Source organism: Ochotona curzoniae, unplaced genomic scaffold (assembly GCF_017591425.1).
Source record: "Ochotona curzoniae isolate NIBS_2020 unplaced genomic scaffold, NIBS_Ocur_1.0 contig_64, whole genome shotgun sequence".
NCBI lineage: Eukaryota > Metazoa > Chordata > Mammalia > Lagomorpha > Ochotonidae > Ochotona > Ochotona curzoniae.
This window is the reverse complement of record NW_024466502.1, coordinates 21,282,330-21,302,221: the sequence shown is the minus strand read 5'-3', so window position 1 is coordinate 21,302,221 and position 19,892 is coordinate 21,282,330. Positions and strand designations below refer to the sequence as shown.

Sequence of the window (19,892 nt, the reverse complement as noted above, 5' to 3'; positions counted from 1 at the left end):
TATCAGATTTAGATATCCTGTCAATAACAAATATGAATTTTGCAACTAATTGATATTCTAGAAGATTGTAAAATCCGATTAGACAGTATAGCTTCTGATTTTTAAAATGACAAGGGAATGCTTATAATAACTTTTAGCAGTATTACTTTAGATCAGTTGATTTAATGTTCTTGCAAACGAAACTAAACAAAGTGTGTTACACAAAACCAGCTTAACCAAGTCACTGGGTTAGAAACAGTGTTTACAGCTATGCATTCAGTTTTAGGTGAGATGCTTTAAAGTCAGTAGAGGAAATGAGGACCCCCTATGAAACAACCAAAATGGTTAATACTTACAGATAGAAGGAAAACTAGATGGGAATAGTTTCTGGAAGCTAGAGAAAATTAAATAGAAATGTGGTTAAGTCTATTGAATGCATGAAAGATTTTAGGTAGGATTAGGAGTTAACACGTAGGTCATTATTATTAGGGAGAGTTGTTTGAATGAGAGCCAGATGGTAATGGATTTGAGTCCATTACATTCAGCTAGAATTACAGTGCAGAGAATGAGAATAAGCACATTCTCCCCACCTTGCTCTTCAGGATGTTTGTCAGTCAGGGAAATGGAGAAATGGAAACCGTTCAAGAAGCAGGAGAAAAAGTCATTATTTTTAGCTAGGGCATTATTTTTTTAAATGTACGTGAATAGAAGGTACATTTGAGTAGAGAGAAAACAGTGTTGAAAAGAGAAACTGAAGAAAAAAACATTGCTTTGGGAGGCAGAATCTTTGTGCGACTGTCTGACATTTGGAAGTGAAAAATAAGAAAGGAAGCCGTAATGTTAAGTTTAGAGCTTTAGGAGAAACAAGTTGGAGAGATTTTTGCTTGAAAGATTATTTCCTTTTGTGAAGCAGAAAGCACAGACTTTGTGAGTTCCATGGTTGGAAGCAGGGAAAGGAGAATAGCAGAATTGAAAACACCTGGACTGTTGTTGCAGGCCTACATCATAGTAATAATATGGGGAAGACTGGGGGAAGAGGAATAGGGAGGAGGGAAGGGAAATTGCTGAGCCTATGGAACTGTATCATGGAAAATAAAAATTAAAATATGAAGAAAGCAAGCAAGAAAGCACATGCTATGATAGTAATTACAACAGCTTAGCTGGGATGGGAAACTGTCAGTGATGGGGCCAGCCTATAAATGTAATTTGTTTCTCTGCACCAGAAAGCTGCAGGCAGATTTTAGTTCGTATTGGGTTTTGGGGGAGGTGTGGCCAAGGATCAATGGACTAGAAAACTGAGGATGTATGGTGTTGTGAAAGTTCATTGTCCGACTGCACAGAATTATAAAGGAAAATTTGGTGGCAGCCAATGGAGGGCCCAGAGCATGACTCAGTGGAAGTCGGGGAGTGGGAAGGTAAAGCCTGCGAGGGTGTGCTCAGAACCCAAGATTCATTAGATTTAGTGTTTCTGAGAAGAAGCAGTTGTAGATGATGGCCAAATCAGCAGTCGTCAGGGATAGAGCGTGAGCTACTGAACTGCTCAGCCCACTGTTACTTCTTGTTTTCAGAGCAGAGTTGTTAAGAGTATTTCATTGTTCTGTGTTTTAGTAAAATTTGAGGTCAAGAGGATGATGGTGGGGGAGAGGGCAGAAAGTGGGTTAGTTAACTAATTTACTGGAATGATTTGGACCCTTGTAAATAGTGTCTGTAAGAATAGGGTAAGAGGCTGTATGTAGTAGGTAGTGTGGACAGTACAAACTTCAACAGATGTCTGTATCTGGAATTGACAGTATCTAAGACAGGTTTCTTTTTCTTCTTGATTCCAGGTAAGGGAAAGGGATGGGAGGATTAACATTCTTATTTGAGAAGGTTTGGAGAATGTTTTACCGTTCAGGCAAAATTGATTTGTTATAACTGTAGAGAGATCATTTTGTAAAGCAGCTACAGATACAGACAGGTCAGTGATTTTACAGGGTTTAGAGTGGAAATTTTGGACACTGAATTTTAGGGTTTTAAATTGATGTTTGTTTTTATATAATATGTAAAATTGTACTTACTCTGTAACAAGTTTTGTTTCTTTTGATTTAATTAAAATATTTTAAAATAAAGATTTATTTATTTTTACTGGAAAAGAAGATTTACACAGAGAAGGAGACAGAGAAAGATCTTCTGTTTGCTGGTTCTCTCCCAGTGGCCATAGCAGCCATGGCCAGGAAGCTGGATCCCAGCGGGTGCAAGGCGCAGATTTAGCCAATTAGCCATTGTGCAGACCCTATTTAAAATAAGGCTAAATATCAGACTAAAATTATTTTAAGTAATTTTAGGATTACAGGAGTGTTTGGTAAAAATACTACAAAGAATTCCTGTGTATCCTTCACTTTCTAGAAGGACTAACATGTTACCATATTCTGCTTTGTGATTGTTTCTTGATAGGTATGCATGTTCTCACATATATGCTTTTTTTTTTTTTCTGCCCTAAAATATTTGAAAGTAAATGGCAGAATTTACTTTCCCTTTACTTCTGGTTGTTTCATTGTGTATCTCCTAGAAACATTATCTTTCATGAGTATGGTGCGACTATCAAATTCCCTGCTATTCATATGATATTATAATCTGTAAATGAACTTCACTAGCTTTCTCCTTCCATGCAGAAGAAGAGTGTTTAAATTGGGATCTGATCTGTATGGCTTAGTTGTGGGTCTCTGAGTCTGTCTGTATTTGGAGCAGTTCTGGCTGTGTCTTTTGTGACCTTATTTGGAAAAGGCTCAGGACAAATGTCTAATGTTTAAAAATCATTGTTTCATCAATTGGTATTAGTTTATTGATTGTTCCTGCCTGAATTAATTTTAAGATTGGTGATTTTCTAATTCTGTCATTTTTCCCTAAAGGCATTAAATATTATTCTGAAAGGAAGATGTTTTCTTTGTTTTTCAATTATTTACCCATTTAGATCAGTCTGAATTCATGGCTTCACGTTTTATATTATTGTTTACAGTTCAGTGCTGTCATTATTTTGAGGCCCAGATCGTTCCTGATGTGGCCAGTAGGAACCTTTTTCATCTGTCCTGTATCCTTGAATTGTGCTCTATGATTTTTACTCTTTGTTTTCATAATCCATTTAGATATCATCTGATTTCTAGAATGTAGCTTAAGTTGAAGAAGCCCTGTTTATACAGAAGGCAGGAGTTGATGAAAAATGACCAACAGCTTTTGCCTTAGTAACTGACTGGTACTGTGCTGGGTGCTTAAAGATGTTTTCATGATAGTTACTTGTGGGAAGTTTGTTTCAGTTTTTTGTTAGCTAAGATTTTGAAAAAAGAAGCTGGAATATTGCTAGTATGTTGCAGTGTTAATGTGCCATCCTTACATTGAAGTTCAGAGGGGTAGACAGTATTACTGGATACCTGTAAGAATGTGTAGACAGATATTTAATGCAGGTAAGAAGTAAGTAGTTAACAGCAAAGGACACCATCGAGTTGTGGTATAATTGACAGAAAGACAAACCCTTTTTATATAATTGACAAAAAGACAAATCCTTTTGATTTCAAGGCTCAGTTTTGTTAGAAAATGAGACTAAAATGGATACCTGGTGGTATTGCTTCATGTATTAGTGCTATAAAATGATTAATGGAATTAACAAACATGATCATATGTGTAGTTATGTACCTGACTTCGTTTTCTTGTGAAGATGCTAGTGATTTTAAAAGGCTATTGAATAAATGTAGAGTTTGTGGTGATATTGAGTATCACTAAGACATTTTAGAAATGTGAATTTAACAACATGTAGAACTTAGTCCTTTAAGCATAGGCAGCTATCTCAGTGTGCAGCATTCTACCTGCAAAAGCCAGGGCTGGGCAGGCTGAAAGCAGGACCAGTGCTCCATGCAGATCGCCCATGTGGGTGGCAGGTATTCAAGTTCTTGGACCATCATCCACTGCCTTACCAGGCACATTTACAGGAAGCTGGATCCGAAGTGGAGCAGCCAGGACTCCAGCCAGCGCAGAGATAGGGGATTCAGTGTCACAAGTGGCACCTGAACCTGTTGTGCCACAACATAAGCCCCTGGTTTTTGTTTTTACTTTTTTTCTTTTGAAGACCCATGAGTGCTATATATTTTTTGTTTTCTTCCACATTTGACAATATGTCCCTTGAATTTACCTCTGGAAGACAACTTGGTTAGTTCCACTTTTTTTTAAGTTTTAAAATTTGTTTGTTTAGTTTAAAGGTAGTGTGACAGGGAGAGGAGGAAAGAAAAAAGTCTTCCCTTGGTTCACTCGGCCAAATAGCATAATGACTAGTGCTGGTCCAGGCTAAAGGCTGCGGTTCAGAACTGTACCCCCATCTCCACGGGGGGGTGGGGGAAGAGGGGGAGGGGAGGAGCCCAAGCACTCGAGCGGAGCCGTCTGTGTATTATGGGATGTAGGAGTTCCAAGCTCAATCGGGTGTCACAATGCCAGCCCTTGTTTTTACAGTTTTGACATTAAACCAATGAAACATTTAAAAGGAAAAGTACAGAAAATAGTGTTAAAGATAATTGCATATTCAACATGGAGATAATGTATGTGAGGATTTGCTATATCTGTTACAGATTTTTAAACTTTTTTTTTTTTTGGTTTCGTTTATTTTTACTGAAAGGGCAGATTTACAGAGAAAAGGAAATAGAGCGAGATCTTCTATCTGCCGGTTCACTCCCCAAGTGGCTGCAACAGCTGAGCTGAGCTGATCTGAAGCCAGGAGCCAGGAGCTTCTTCTAGGTTTCCCATGTGGGTACAAGGTCCCATGGCTTTGGCCTATCCTCCTCTGCTTTTCCAGGTCACAAGCAGGGAGCTGGACTGGAAGTGGAGCAGCTGAAACACGAACCCATATCAAATGGGATCCTGGTGTGAGTGAGGCAAGAATTTAGCAGTCGAGGATGGCCCAAAGCCTTGGGACCCTGCACCCCTGTTGGAATCCCCGCCGTCCTTGACTGCTTTCCCAGGCCACAGGCAGGGAGCTGGATGGGAAGTGGGGCTGCCGGGATTAGAACCAGCGCCCATATGGGATCCCGACACGTTCAACAAGGCAAGGACTTAAGCCACTAGGCCATCGCACTGGGCCCAAATAAATAAATCTTTAAAAAAAAAAGTGTTACCTTGTTCTAAGAAATGGTGCCATTTTGTGACAGGGCTGTGAACACAGGGAATGGAGTGTGCCACGGAGAGTATGTTGTGTTCAATGACAGTCTTCAGGGTCTATTGTATTTATGTTGCAGCTTCAGCACGTGAAAAGAAGTTTAAACAGCTGTGGTGTTTTTTGAAAACAAATCTGTGAAGATCTTTACCCATTCCCCCTCCCCCCCCCATTTGTTTGGTGTCTTTGTTCCATGTTACTTGAAAAATGAGGAGGAAGAGAATGTGCATTAAGACATTTCTATTGACTGGTTCACTCAGCAAATGACTGAAGAAGTTACAACTGAGCTAAGCTGAAGCCAGGAGCCAGAAACTCCATCTTGGCTGCCCTCACAGGTGGCAGGAGCCACCTTGGACCATCTTGTGCTGCTTCCCAGGCACATTATCACAAGTTGGAAAGGAAGTGGAACAGCTGAGACCTGAGCAGGCATTATGTGGGATCCAGTGTCACAGCAGGGGACCAACATGCTGCACCACTACTTACCCCTCAGCTGGATTTGGGGATTAAACTTTGTTTTAAGCAGTTGTTCCTACTTGTTCAGTGATGGAGACTCTGGAACTGTGGAACAGCAAGAAATGCTGTTATGTTCTGTCCCATTAACAAGAAGTTGACTTTCTCATTAGTAAAAACATTCAGTACACATCATTAATACCAGCTACAAACGTGCCTGGCGTGGCGGTGGGAGATGGCCCAGGTACTTGGGCCCTGCTTCCCACGCGGGAGACCCAGGTGGAGTTCCTGGCGCTTGCTTGCAGCTTGGCCGCGCCCTAGTTTTTGTGGACATTTGGAGAGTGAACCAGTGAATAGCAGATCTCTTTCTGTTTCCCTGCCTCTGTGATTATGCCTTTCGAATACATAAGTTACAAAAAAATATATTTTTTAAGCTGGATAGCTATAGGTGTTTCTAAGATAGTCCTTTTGTCTTGCCTTTTTCCCCCTCTCTAGCAGTAAAGAAAAATCATGATTAATTAAGTATGCAGCACCCTAGATACCATGTTTCAGGCATATTTTCATTTTCTTGTGCTGTATACTGACGTTTATTTAGGGGCTCCCTAAGTAGGAAAAACTGGAATGGCAGATTTACCCATTTATATGAAAGTCAGAGTTACAGAAAGTAAAGGAGAGAAAGAGGCTTGCCATCCATTGATTCACTGTTCAAATGACTGCAGCAACCAGAGCTGGATCGGTCTGAAGTCAGGAACCTGGAGCTTCTTCCTGATCTCCCACAGGCGTGCAGGAGCCCAAGCGTTAGGACTGTCCTCTGCTGCTTTCCAGGCCTGTTAGCACGGAGTCACTGGGACTGGAGCTTCACAGGTGGCAGCTTTAGCTGCTGCTCCACAATGCTGCCCGTTGGAACGACAGTTTTTCCCCGGGACAGTCCAGGTCATCACTTCTTCACTCTGTATGACTAGGTCCCTTCCTTCCTCTAAACACCTCCTTTCCTTTTTTTTCCTTTTTTTTCTTTTTTCCTGTTTATGTAGTTGTTACTGTTGAAGAGTACAAAATGAAATCATTGGACAGGATGATTAAGGGAAATTATTCCCAGTGGCATTGTCTGATTTGGCAAACAAGTAATTTGATTTTAATTCTTATATGAGTTTATTAAAAAATAATCGAAGTAGGTTACTTTATAGAGGTTTTCATTGCGATCAAAGTTGTCAAAATTACACTGTTGCATTTCAAGTAAATTGGAAGTTAACATTCTTCAGTGGGTTGAAGTTGTTGACTGTATTGCTAAATTTCACTCTGTATTATAATCCTGTAAAAGTAAAAGTACAGGTGTTAGGTAGTTAAAATAAAGATATATTTTACCTGTGTTTTATAGACTAAGCTTTACAATGGAAATCTTAAGTTAAAATCTCTGTACTTTCCATTCTGATGATTAAGTTTAACAGGTTTTAAAAGTGAGTTGATTCTTGTGGTGAACCCAGACATGTGGTTGATGTATTAAGAAATGTTTCTTGTGAAAAATTGCAGTAGAACGGTTTAGTCAGATATATATATTTTTTCTTTAGTAAAGTTCCTTGTATCTATGTTGCATTTTTAGTAAGAGACACACAAAAGTAGTTGTCCCTTCACGTGACACCTTCATTATTAGTTGTTTAGTTGATCTGCCAAGGACATGTCTGTACTTTTGTTTTATTTGACTCATCTAACATTTTTACCTGTAAGTGTAGTCAGTAAAAGATGACTGAATGAGAGCTGTCTCTGGGTACCATGCAGTGAGGAAGCAGAGGAGGCGCTGTGTAATATGAGTCCACACTAGTGCTGGCCAAGAGGGCAATCACTTAGTGCAGGTAAATATAAAGCCCATGCAAAGTTCACGATATGATTGTCTTTATAATCCAATTTCTGTGAATTTCCTTATTATCTAAGTCTTGGTGCCATTATGTCTGAGAAGAGTTATTTTAGTCACTTTATAAGTTATTTTTGTTTGTGATAGTTTTGTTAAAAGCTGTAATGCATTTATTAACTCAAAAAAATGTTTGCAGGCATGATCACTTGCCAAAATACACAAATAGTAATATTGTAGATTGACCTAACATTTGACTTTGCCTATATAATTTTTATTTTTTACAGATGAGTAAGTAATTGGCTGCTTATTGGATTGAGAGAGGGTGCCACGTATGTCTGTTTTGAGTTCATGACATAATATCTACTAAATAAGAAGGAAAAAGGGGGAAATTGGTCTGTTGTCTTCTGTGTGTTGTTATGTTAGATTCCATTCCTTGCATTTGCTTATTTAATTCTAAGATTTATTTATTTATTTGAAAGTACAAGTTACAGAAGAAATAGAGAGATTGTCTATCTGCTGGGTTAATTACCCAAATGACTGCAATGGCCAGGCCGAGGCCAGGCTGAAGCCAGGAGCTGGAATTCCATCCAGGCGACCCGCGTGGGTGGTAGAAGCCCGAATACTCATCCTTAGCAAAGCAGGACTTCTTGGACTGGCATGTTGACTCAGCTGGCTCATCCTCCACTGCCAAGTGCTGCATCCCAAATCAATCAATCAATCAATCAATTTTTTAAAAAGCAGAACTTTTAATAATGTAGCAATACTATCTCTATGATTGATTGTAGTATAACTAGGAATGGAAAAAAATAAAGTATTAACTGTTTTTACATTCTAAAATGTGACATGCTCTAGATTTTCCAGTGAATCAAAGAATAAATTACAAAGCAAAATGAATCAATATTGTATGTAGAATTGTAAAAAATATTGGTTATAACACCAGATTTATGGTGATCTAAGTGCTAACATTATGTGAAATATATTATCATTTAACTCATCCTTACAAGTGTGTGAAATACTGTTTGTTTGTTTGTTTGTTTGAATCTTCAATTAAAAGAGACTTAAAGTAACTTGTAAAATACCATAACATCTTAGAGTGGGCTGAGCCTCTGCTGTGAATGCTCGCCCCCAGGAGAGAGCAGGTTCAGGTCTTAGCTGCTCTGCCTCCTGCCCAGCTCCCTGCTAATGCCCAGTGCAAAGCAGTGATGGCCCATTGGGTTAGCTCATGTGGGAGGCTTGGATGAAGCTTCTGTCTCCTGGTTTCTGCCTGACTCACCCCTGGCTGTTTGGACCATCTGGGGAGTGAGCCAGTAAATGAAGATTTTACTCTCTCTTCTCTTTCTGTCTCTCCTCTCTGTACATCTTTAAAGTAAGTAATAAATCTTTTAAGAAATTTTTTTTTGTTTTTCTGTGTAGTATGTGTATAATATTGAAATGGGAGTTACTTAATATGTACTATAGGCTTACATGGATTTGAGTCTTTTGAATCGTAATTTGCTTCATAGATTAAACTTCATCTTTACAATAAAGAAACTAAAAATTCTTAACTTTTTGATGACTTATTTTTAGATCTTTTTACTTTGTGTTTGGCTCAAAAGTAATCTGTTTAAAATCACCTTTTAAAATATAATTCAAAAATGGTAAGTCGCATTATGTTGTTTTATTTCAGCTGCACAATGAAGAAGATAATTCAGAAGCATCGGTGGTAGAACAGCCATCTGCTTCCAGTTCAACAGCACAGGACATGCAGACAGCTGCCTCGGCACCAGCACCTGAAACGGACTCTTCTCCTCCACCTTACAGTAGTATTACTGTGGAAGTCCCTACAACTTCTGGTATGAAACGGCTACCAATGTTTTTAATTACTCATTTTTGTGAGGAAAGGAGTATGGCACACTGAAGTTACCAAGTTTATTAATGAGCTTCTAAACATGTATACACAGGTGCATATACCTACGTATGTATATATACAAGTATAGATGTACACAAGTATGTGTAGAACTTATTGTCCAAACAAGGTGTTAATGGGAAGGTGCTGAGAACCTGTGGCTGGAGGTGAAGGGCGTGCATAGTGTTATTCATATGTTAATACTGAAATTTTTACTTCCTACTGTTCATCTGATCTGTTCAAGTAATTCCAAAGGAGCATCTTATCTGTTTCTCTGGCTACAATTTGCGTTTTCCTAGTAGTGTTGGGTTAGTCGTTAGGATGACTTTTATACACCACTATGGTTTTATATATTGTTTGGTTTATATCATGGCATGATTTTATAAACTATCATAACTTCTCTAAACTAACGTTAACTTCTCTAAGTAGCATAATAGTTTCTAAATGAATTCATAATAATTTCTCCAAGTATTTTGTATACTTATCACGAAGTGTTTATTTTTTAAAAAGTTACTTCAATATATCTTAATGGTAAAAGTCTTTTGCTCAAATATTTTGTCTTGTTTACTTCTCTGTTAATGTCATGTACTTTTCTGACTTAGCCAACTTTTTCTGGTTACCATTTTTGTGTCTGATATGTTAAAAGAAGCAACACTTCTTCCACCAAACACTTTTTAATCCACTTTCTGAAAATCATCTTCTTGAAAGTGTGGTTCCATGTGATGGATAGACAAAGTTTAGAGGTCTAGTGCTAAACAGAGGGAAGAGTTACAGCTGTTAGGGATCCAGGGCAGAGTGGGCTGACTGCAGAGAAAACAGGGAAGTGGAGACATTTCACTGTACATAAAATGCAGAAGAGCAAAGGATTCGTAAAAAATATTGAAATTTTGTTTGTACATGCTGGTTTAATCAGAGTGATAGTTCACTACCATTTCATGCACAAATTTAATATTTATTTTCATCAATTTTATATCCTTTTAGTTGGAAGATTTTACAGCTGTTTTTGTGCTTGTTAAAATTCATTATGCGCTAAATTTTCTTAAATATTTACAAGTTTGCACAATGTTGTAAAATGATTTTGTACCCCAAATTTAAAAAATGAACCTGATGAGTTGTTTTTTTGATTATTTTTGTACCTGAAAAATGAAAGATACTAGGTTTCTTAAAAAATATTTTTATTGAAAAGATAGATTTATGGAGATAAGGATAGACAGAAATATCTTCCGTCTGCTGGTTCCCTCCCTAACTGGCCACAATAGCTAGAGTTGAGCCAATGTGAAGCCAAAAGCCAGGAAATTCCTCCAGGTCTCCCATGTTGTGCAGGGTCCCAAGGCATTGGCCATCCTTGACTGCTTTCCTAGGCCACAAGCAGGGAGCTGGATGGGAAGTGGAGCAGCCGGGACATGAACTAGCACTCACATGGGATCCCGGCTCAGGGAAGGCAAGGATTTAGCCACTAGGCTATTGCACCAAGTCTAAAAGATTTATTGAGGCTGCTATAGCTATATCTCTGTAACAGTCAGCCCCACATTTAATGGAGTGAAATAGCAATTATTTGTTGCTGATTCTCATGGTTCTGGCAGTACTCTGGCCTGTGCTCCCCAAGAGTTTCATGTGATTGTGTCTGACGATGGCTCAGGTTGACGGTACCACAAAGGCTTTCTTTTTTTGTGTTTGTGATTGATATTGGTGTCTACTAAAATTTTTTGTGGCCAGTGATTCTTCACTGAATAGTGCGTGGGTTCTAAGAAACATTTTACAAACTTAAATGAAATGTATTTCACCTGTTACCATGTTGCTTTAAAAGTCATAGAGTGTCACTTTTGCTGTATTTGATTTGTTAGAATTGAGTCATGGACTTTAGTCCTTATTCAAGAAGAAAGGAGTTCGTTTCTATTTTCTTGGTAAGAAGTTTCCAAGCACTCGTACAACTTTAGAAGAACCACAATTGCCTACTTCCTTTCTCTTCTACTGCTTTCCCCCTTTGAAGAAATGACTCTAGTAAGAGTCATCTTTTTTGGTAATTGATACAAAATTACATGATTTTTCTCCTTTAATTATTGGTGCAAAGCAATGTAATTGTTAGAGTTCTTTTTTCTGTTTTTATTTTTTAAAAATGCATTTATTTTTATTGGAAAGATAGAGAGAGAGAGAAGGAAAGACACAGAGAGAGATCTCCATTTTCTGGATCGCCCCTAACTTGACATAGTGGCCAGTTGGGTTGCCTGAAACCTGGAGCCAAGAGCTTCGTCTAGGTTTCCCATCTGTGTACAGGGATCCAAGGTCCTGGGCCATCCTGCACTGCTTTTTCAGGCTGTAAGCAGAGAACTGAATCAGAAATCGAGCAGCTGGGACTTGAACCAGAACCCGTAAGAATTGTCAGCTCCATAGGCAGATTTAACTTACCATATCACAGTGCAGGCTCTACTATTTTTTATTTTTTAAAGGTTAACCTATTCATTTGAAGGGAAGAGTTAGAGAGAGGAAGTGACAAGGACATCTTCAATTTTATAGATCACTCCCCAAATGGCCACAGTGGCCAGGGGCTGTGGGCTTCTATCTGAGTCTCCCTGGTGAGTGCAGGGATCTAGATTCTTGGGCCATCCTTCGCTGCTTTCCCAGGTGCTTTGGCAGGGAGCTGGGTCAGGAGTGGAGTAGCTGGAACACGAATTGATGCCCATAACAGGATATGGGATGCCAGCATCGCAGGCAGTGTGGATTAACCCCCTCTGCACATGCTGGCTCCACCACTAGATTAAACAAAAAATACATCTATTGCTATGTTCTGGAAGAAATTGCCATGTTTTTCTCCTCATTGTTTCTGGATTTGAATTTGTTAATATTTAACTTAATTTTTTTGCAGCTTGGATGGGATGTGTAACATACGTACTTTTTGGTGGTTACTCAGCAAGGTGAATTTAATTGAAAAGTTTTTCAGTTTTTTGGATCTGGGTCAATATTGATAAGCATATGTTTTTTACGGGTTATATAAATTTCAACTGTAAAATCATTTGAGCCTGGTACTTAGATATTCAGTTACCCTAGTCTGTAAAATACTGGTTATTTCTAACTTTTTGCATGTTGTGCCAAACGTCATTCATAACTTTAATTGAGTACAAATGCTAAGTTAATTCTAGAGTTTTGTATGCCTCTTAAACTGTGGATATTCCTCTTTAGATTTTTGAAAAGTTTTTTTTTGTGTTTTAAGCATGGGCTGTGCTAGTTTTCTTTAGAGCTTATATTTGTACCTAGGTCAGGGCGTGGCCAGTTACACAGTTCTCTAGAATGAACTTCCATTTTGTCCCACAGCAGTGAATAGTCTTGTTGGATCAGTTTTTAAATTTTATTTTATTTTTATTGGAAAATAAGACATACAGAGAGGAGAAGAAACAGAGAGGAAGGTCCTCTGTTGGTTCACCCCACACGTGGCCACAACAACCGGTGCTGTTCCAATCCGAAGCCAGGAACTTCCTCCACGTCTCCCACGTGGGTGTAGGGTCCCAAGGCTTTGGGCCGTCCTTGACTGCTTTCCCAGACCACAAGCAGGGAGGTGGATGGGAAGTGGAGCTGCTGGAATTAGGACTGGCGTCCCATTTGGATCCCGGCGCGTTCAAGGCGAGGACTTTTGCCACTGAGCTACTGTGCCAGGCCGTTAGATCAGTTTTATGTGTGGGATAGTAGAGCTTTGTGTGGCTTAGTGATTTGCTTGAGGTTGCACACCTCTGAGAAAACTTAGTGTTGGCACTCCCCAGACTATGTCCTCTGGTTAAGAAATCCTCTGGTAGAAGAGTATGTATAATAAAAGGTGAAATTTAAAGTTGTAATTCTCTTTTCCAAGTCTCATCTCTTAGTAACGGAGATTTTTTTTTTAACTGAAATGTTAAATTTTTTGTAAAGTTTATGTATTTTAATATAGAAAACACATCTCAGGTAGTATCATAATTCCAGTTTTAAACATTTACAATTTTAATGTCGTTGCTGTACAGTTCATAAACATTGTCTTCACTTATATTTTCCTTTTATGTTCTTAGAACTGAAGATATTTATTTATTTACTTGACTGTTGAGCGTGTTTTTGTTTCCTGATAATAAATATTTCTGAGTGTTTAGTATTCTTATGTTTTCTGGTAGATACATGTCATGTTCAATGTTACACTGCTGAAACACTTCTCTTGTTAGATTGAAAATGATCTCATTTTAGATTCTTTATTCTTATTGATGGTATTAAAATTATTTAAAAGCCTACACTTGAGAAAATACAACAGGTAAAATAATTGCTAGAGTAAAATATGTCATGTTGTAAATGCAAGAAATTCTGATGGAAAACATTAAAAGTGGTATAGAAATTATAAAAATGTTGTCATTGCAGAAAATCAGATAGTTAATGCTGAAGTTGTGCTATATGTATGTTACTTTTAGAACCCACCCTATTTTTTTTATGTCAGTGACTGATATAAGTCTAATCAGTTGATTGGCACTTTTATTTGTACTACCTACACTGGAAATAAATGATGCAGTTTTATTTTAAAAATATATCAGTCTGGGGCAAGCATTATGGTACAGCGCTTTAAGGAGCTGTTGGGACATTTGTGTCCCTTGCCAGGCAGGGTGCGTCCAAGTCCCAACTCCTCTGCTTCTGATCCCCTTTCCTGATCACAAATCCTGGGAGGAGACAGATGATGGCCCAAGCGCTTGGGCCCAGCCACCCACGTGGGAGGTGTGGGAGACCTGGGTGTAATTCCTGGATCCCAGCTTTTGCTCCGCCCAGGCATGCTTGTTGTGGCCATTTGGGGAAATGAACAAGGTGGTGGGAGATCACTTTGTCACTGTGCCTTTGAGGTAGATGAAAACAAAGTCTTTTTTTTTTTTTTTTTTTTTTAAGTTAGGGCACTTGCTAAATAAAGTCAGTATGTGAGTAAATAATCACCAGTTTGTGTTATCAGAGCAAAGTATTTGGACTTAGAAACTTCCTAGGTTTGCCACTTATTGATTGGTAGGTACTGGGTAAGTCACCTAGTTTTTTTGAACCTGAAAGTTACAAGATTAAAGTATGTAGAAATAGTGTTTGGAGTGGCTAGTGCTATACAAATGCTTGTTTCTTTGGGAAAATGGGTGAGTAAATTAAAATCTCTGTATTTACTAATAAACAGGGTGAGGATGCTCATGTATTTTGAGATTGTTACCTGCATTGTATGACATTCCTTTTCAGTTCTGCCTTGAAATTCTTGTCTAAGATTCAGCTATGATATTTATCATTTTACCTTTATAATAAATATAGGGCTAAAATAAGATATGTAATTCTAACAAATGTGTAGCTTATAACACAAAGAGGCATAGCAATAGCAGTCTTCAGTGGCATGCTGTAAATTATTAAATTATAATGGCAATAAATCAACAATTGTGTTATGACTGTGAAATGATTGTTTTTAATGGTTATGTTTCTTCCATGTTTTTCTTTCAGACACAGATGTTTACAGTGAGTATTACCCTGTGCCACCTCCCTACAGTGTTGCTACCTCCCTTCCTACGTATGACGAAGCTGAGAAGGCCAAGGCTGCCGCAATGGCAGCGGCTGCAGCAGAAGCATCTCAGAGAGTAAGGAACGACTTGATTCTCCCGGCAGTGTTTCAGTTGTGTAGTAGCCGCATGCGTTTGATAACACTGAAGGTGGCTCTCTGTGTAGAGTGTATGTGCATTTTCTCCAGAATCTTTTTCTGATATCAGGTGTGTCATTTGTAGTGAGGTTGGCGCTCTCCCAGTTAAATTCACCCTCTTCGCTTCTTGAGCTCATCGTCTCTGTTGCTCTCTCAGCCTGTCCCAGCTTCTGGCCACCTGAGACCTTACTTTGCCAATACATTTGTCACTTCCTACATTTTTATTTCAGATACTTCATGTACCAGCTTCAACCTTTTAAACTCACTCTGCTTGGCAGCACCCCAACAGTTGTCTTCTCTTACCTGAATCTCAAGCCGACTCACCTGCTCACTGTCACGCATTTTATTTTGCCTTTTGCATAGGTTGGTCTCCTTGGTCTGTCAATGAGTCATCTTTTTTTCTGTTCCTGTTTTGTATATTAGCATGGCTAGTTTAGTGACTCCGTGAAAAAGCTCCGAAGCAGGCTAAAAAGCACAGAGAAATACAAGTAATGGGGCTTTAAATTTATTTTTCATAGCTTTTTTCTCTCCTTTTGCCATATCCCATCCTAGAACTTTAGATTAGTGGTCATGAGTCTCCTGTCCTTTTGCCTCATCTCGCTGATTAACAGAGCATGCCACTGGCACGAAGAGTGGCTGTCGTCACAGTGTGGCATCAGCCCTGTAAAAGGTGACAGTTATTGACGCCTTAGTGTGGCTGCAAGCAAACCTGGGGTTTGTTGTTCTTTTCCTTCCTTCACATTTCAGTGGTGCCTTCTCAGATCCTTGGAGTCATCCCATTTTGTTCAGGAAAAAGACATAGAAGACATTAAAAAAAAGACCTCATGCAGGAAAGTCAGAATTAGATGAGGAACTTAGGGGGAGGGAGGTGCTTCCATGTGTGGCTTTGTCTTCTCCCAGAACCACCCAGGAATCCCTACGAGAGCTGGCCATGTTTCATCAACTGCAGGGCTTGCCACTCGTGCTTTTTCACTTGGCCTTTAACACAGAGCAGTGATGACTTAGATACCTTATTACGGAGTGCTGTAAGAACCTTGATTACAAAGTTAAGGTGGTAAATTCCATTCTTACTCTTCATACATTTTTCCTCTTAGAAGGAAAAAATGTTTTTCTTTCTTTCCTTCCTTTCTGGATACATTTACTTAAAGACAGAGTTACAGAGACAGGCAGGAGTGAAGAAGAGAGGTCTTTCACTTGCTGGCTCACACCCCAAGTGGCTGCACTGGCCAGGTCTGGACCAGGCTGCAAGCAGGGCCCACAAGCTTCATCCATGTCTCCCATGTGGGCATAGGGGCTTAAGGGCTTCACTTTTCTTAGGCCATTAGTAGGGAGCTGGGTTAGAGGTAGAGCAACTGGGACATGAGCTGGCACTCATATGGGATGCCAGCATTGGCAGCAGCAACTTTACCTGCTACGCTGTGTTGGTGGTCCCCCAAGTAACTTTCTTAAGACTCACAAAGGGGAAGGACAGATCTACAAGAGGGGACTTCTGTCAAAAGTCACTTGAATTGGACCCAGTGCAGTAGCCTAGTGGCTAAAGTCCTTGCCTCGCACACGCCGGGATCTCATATGGGCTCCGATTGATGTCCCAGAGACATCACCATCCAGCTCCCTGCCTGTAATAAATAAATACATTTTTAAAATGTATACAATTTTATTTTTATTATGAATAAGTTATTATTTACAAATAAATTTAATATTTTTTGTTTTATTCTTAAATTTCAGAGGAAAACATTATGTTACTGAGCTGTTGCAATGTTTGTGTCTCGCAGATTCAGGAGGAGGAGTGCCCACCGAGAGATGACTTCAGCGACGCAGACCAGCTCCGAGTGGGGAATGACGGCATCTTCATGCTGGCGTTTTTCAGTAAGTGAGCTTTTCAAGCTGTTTTTCTTTCTTTTGCGATAAATTGGCTCTGTGGGTTTAAAGTAACATATAGTAGAGCAGATATTGTTAATGTCTGTCTTGTTTAAAATCTAAATTTTACTGATAGATGATGAATACTGTGATTATATACAGCAGTACAAATCATATCATTGTAAAACACTTGCTGGATAATTATGCGTTACAGCCGTTGCAACAGGTGCTGACTCTATGGGTGACTTCTAAACAGGATACAGGCATGTGTAATGAAGCCAGGTAAGGACTTGTTAGAGAAATCGTGGGACGCCAATGTCCACTCAGTGCTTAGGAGCATAGAGAATGAAACTGTCAATTTTGCTTTGTGACATGGCAGATTTTGAGCGTCTTTAAGCTAAAATAAAGGGTAGGGAAAAAGAGTATCCTGGGCAACTGGGACAGTGTCACAGACATGAAGGCATGAGAGTGTAAATCTTAGCTGATTGATTACATGATCAGAAACTTCAGTATCATATTCAGCAACTTGTAAAATTCTCAGTATTTAGCTTACAAAGTACAGAAGCTCTGAGTCATTGTCTTCATAAGTTCAGTTGCTGACACTCAGAAAAGTCATTAAATAATATTAAGGTGTTTATTAAACTGTAAGTTCCTGAACTTAAGTAAACATTAGACTGCAGATAACTAACTTCCATTTACTTGGGTAAATGGTCAAGCTTTGCTACTAAGTTGAATAGAATATTCATTTAATTCATTTTTTTAAAGATTTATTTGTTTATTGGAAAGTCAGATATACAGAGAGGAGGAGAAACAGAGAGGAAGATCTTCTGTCCAATGATTCACTCCTCAAGTGAGCGCAACGGCCGATGCTATGCCAATCCGAAGCCAGGATCCAGGAACTTCTTCCTGGTATCCCACGCGGGTGCAGGGGCCCAATGCTCTGGGCCGTCCTCAACTGCTTTCCCAGGCCACAAGCAGGGAGGTGGATGGGAAGTGGAGCTGCCAGGATTAGAACTGGCACCCATATGGGATCCTGGCGCGTTGAAGGCGAGGACTTGAGCCGCTAGGCCAAGCCACCAGGCCCCATTTAATTTATGTTTAAACTCTGTTTTATCTTGTGGTAACTCTGAAGTAGTTTGCTAATTCAACCGCCACATTAAGTATTCAGTCTAGCAAAATTATGTATCCCCGTGTGGAGTAGCTGGGTTCAGTACCTGACTGGCGCTTCTGTCTCCAGCTTCCTGCTCATGCAGGCCCTGGGAGTCACCAGGGATGGCTCAAGGAACTGGGCTCTGGCCACTCATGCCGGTCTGGACAAAGTTGGAAGCTGGAACACAATCGGGCTAGGCCGTGATGGGCATCTGGCGGTAAAGCCTCTGTTTACGCACACCTGAGCGATCTCCCTCTGAGCAGTGGACAGTGTGAGAGAGAAGGAAGGAGCGCGTGAACTGAGAACTGAAGGGCCATATTCAGTTTAAAACTTAAAAAGTGAATCCCGGGCACTGAGTTGCTTTTGAGTCTGGAAGGCTCCGTTGTGAGATGATTTCTTGCTTGCTTTTTCCATCTGCTGCAGAGCAGAAGTAGAGCGGGGGAAAGGGTGGGATATGGTTGGCGGCTAGCTGATGTGTACAGTGTTCAAAACTTCTACCTAAATATTGGTTAAAACTTCTACCTAAATATTGGTTAAAACTTCTACCTAAATATTTCCGTGCAATGCAAAAGAAATGAATTCTGGTTATAATCGACTGCTGTGGAACTAGTGAACCTTAGTTTTTAATCCTAATTCTAGCTTACTAGATAATCCTTTACATGAACTAACTTTCCACATATTTTGTTTTAAACAAAAAAACCAGCTAATCGGTAATTCCTTTAATGGATGTTTCCTCTAAAAGAACCTAGATTTATTGTATTACTTTTAATAAAAATGTCTTCCCTTTGAATAAAAACATTATTTGATGCCATCTAATTATTTGACTTAGCTTGGTTCTTATTTCTGCATTTTTTTTATTTCATTTAATTCCCTCATTGCCTTCCTTTTTATTTTTAGATTTTAAAAGATTTAACTTCTATACATGTTATATAGTCATGGTAACTTAGACACAGTGGTTGATTTTATTTTTGGCCAATCGTGGTATATTGTTTAATAAATTTGATATATTTTACTAAATTTGTACTGCATTGCTTTTACATCTCATATTTAATTCTCTTAAACATCTCCTAATTAATTCTCTGCATTATACAGGCATCTACAGGTATTTCACCAGTATTACAAGAATACAGTTATTTTTCTTCCTTTATTTCCTGGTACATTTTCTCTGATAAGACTGTAGGCCTAGAGCTTATTTATTTTGATAAGCCTAGATTTACTTGCCGTTACTACCACCTAGTGGCTATATTTCAAATTGCAACATTTCTGGAATGTATTTTGTAACTTAAGCATTTTAGGTTATATAATATGTACAAATAAGATGAATACCTATAAGAAAATGTCATTGAATTTTTGTTTTAATGTTTTTATTTTATTGTTTTAATTGTTTAATTGTTTCAATGGCTATGTTTTAGTGTTACCTCAAATAACTTTAAATAATTTTACACTTATATTGGATAAAATAATTGTGTATTCTTGTTTAGAAATTATAGAAGTGCGTGTCCCTAGGCAGTATTTTTGCTTCTCATAATTTTTTAAAGTTACTGCTGCAAGATGTCTCCCTGCATGTCTAACGTGCTTATCTTGGATTTCATTCTTAAGGTGTTTTCTAAGAGAGTGAAATACAGTCTGTTCATTTACTCATTTTATTCACTATAAGTTAAAATTTGATTCACTGGATAATTGACAATCTATGAAGTGAGTTTGAACTCCAGTCATTTGAAATGTAATAAATTTGGGGGGTTGGTGCTATGGCATAGCTGGTGTATCATATGGGTGCCAGTTCGAGTCCTGGTTCTTCCACTTCTGAACCAGCTCCCGTACTAATGCACGTGGGGAAGCAGCAGAGAATGGCTCAGGCGCTTGGGCTTCTGCACCCAGAAGGGAGACCTGGAAGAAGTTCCC

The 19,892-nt window shown here is 39.0% G+C and overlaps 1 protein-coding gene across 2 annotated transcripts in view; it reads left to right on the top strand.

Moving 5' to 3' along the window:
* The window catches only part of NDFIP2 (Nedd4 family interacting protein 2), a 54,420-nt gene that overhangs the window by 21,821 nt on the left and 12,707 nt on the right, over positions 1-19,892 (top strand). For both annotated transcript variants that reach the window (XM_040991250.1, XM_040991249.1), the window contains exons 2-4: positions 9,112-9,277; positions 14,791-14,924; positions 16,756-16,849. In XM_040991250.1, the coding sequence (XP_040847184.1) occupies positions 9,112-9,277; positions 14,791-14,924; positions 16,756-16,849 (394 nt within the window). The remainder of the gene's footprint in view (positions 1-9,111; positions 9,278-14,790; positions 14,925-16,755; positions 16,850-19,892) is intronic.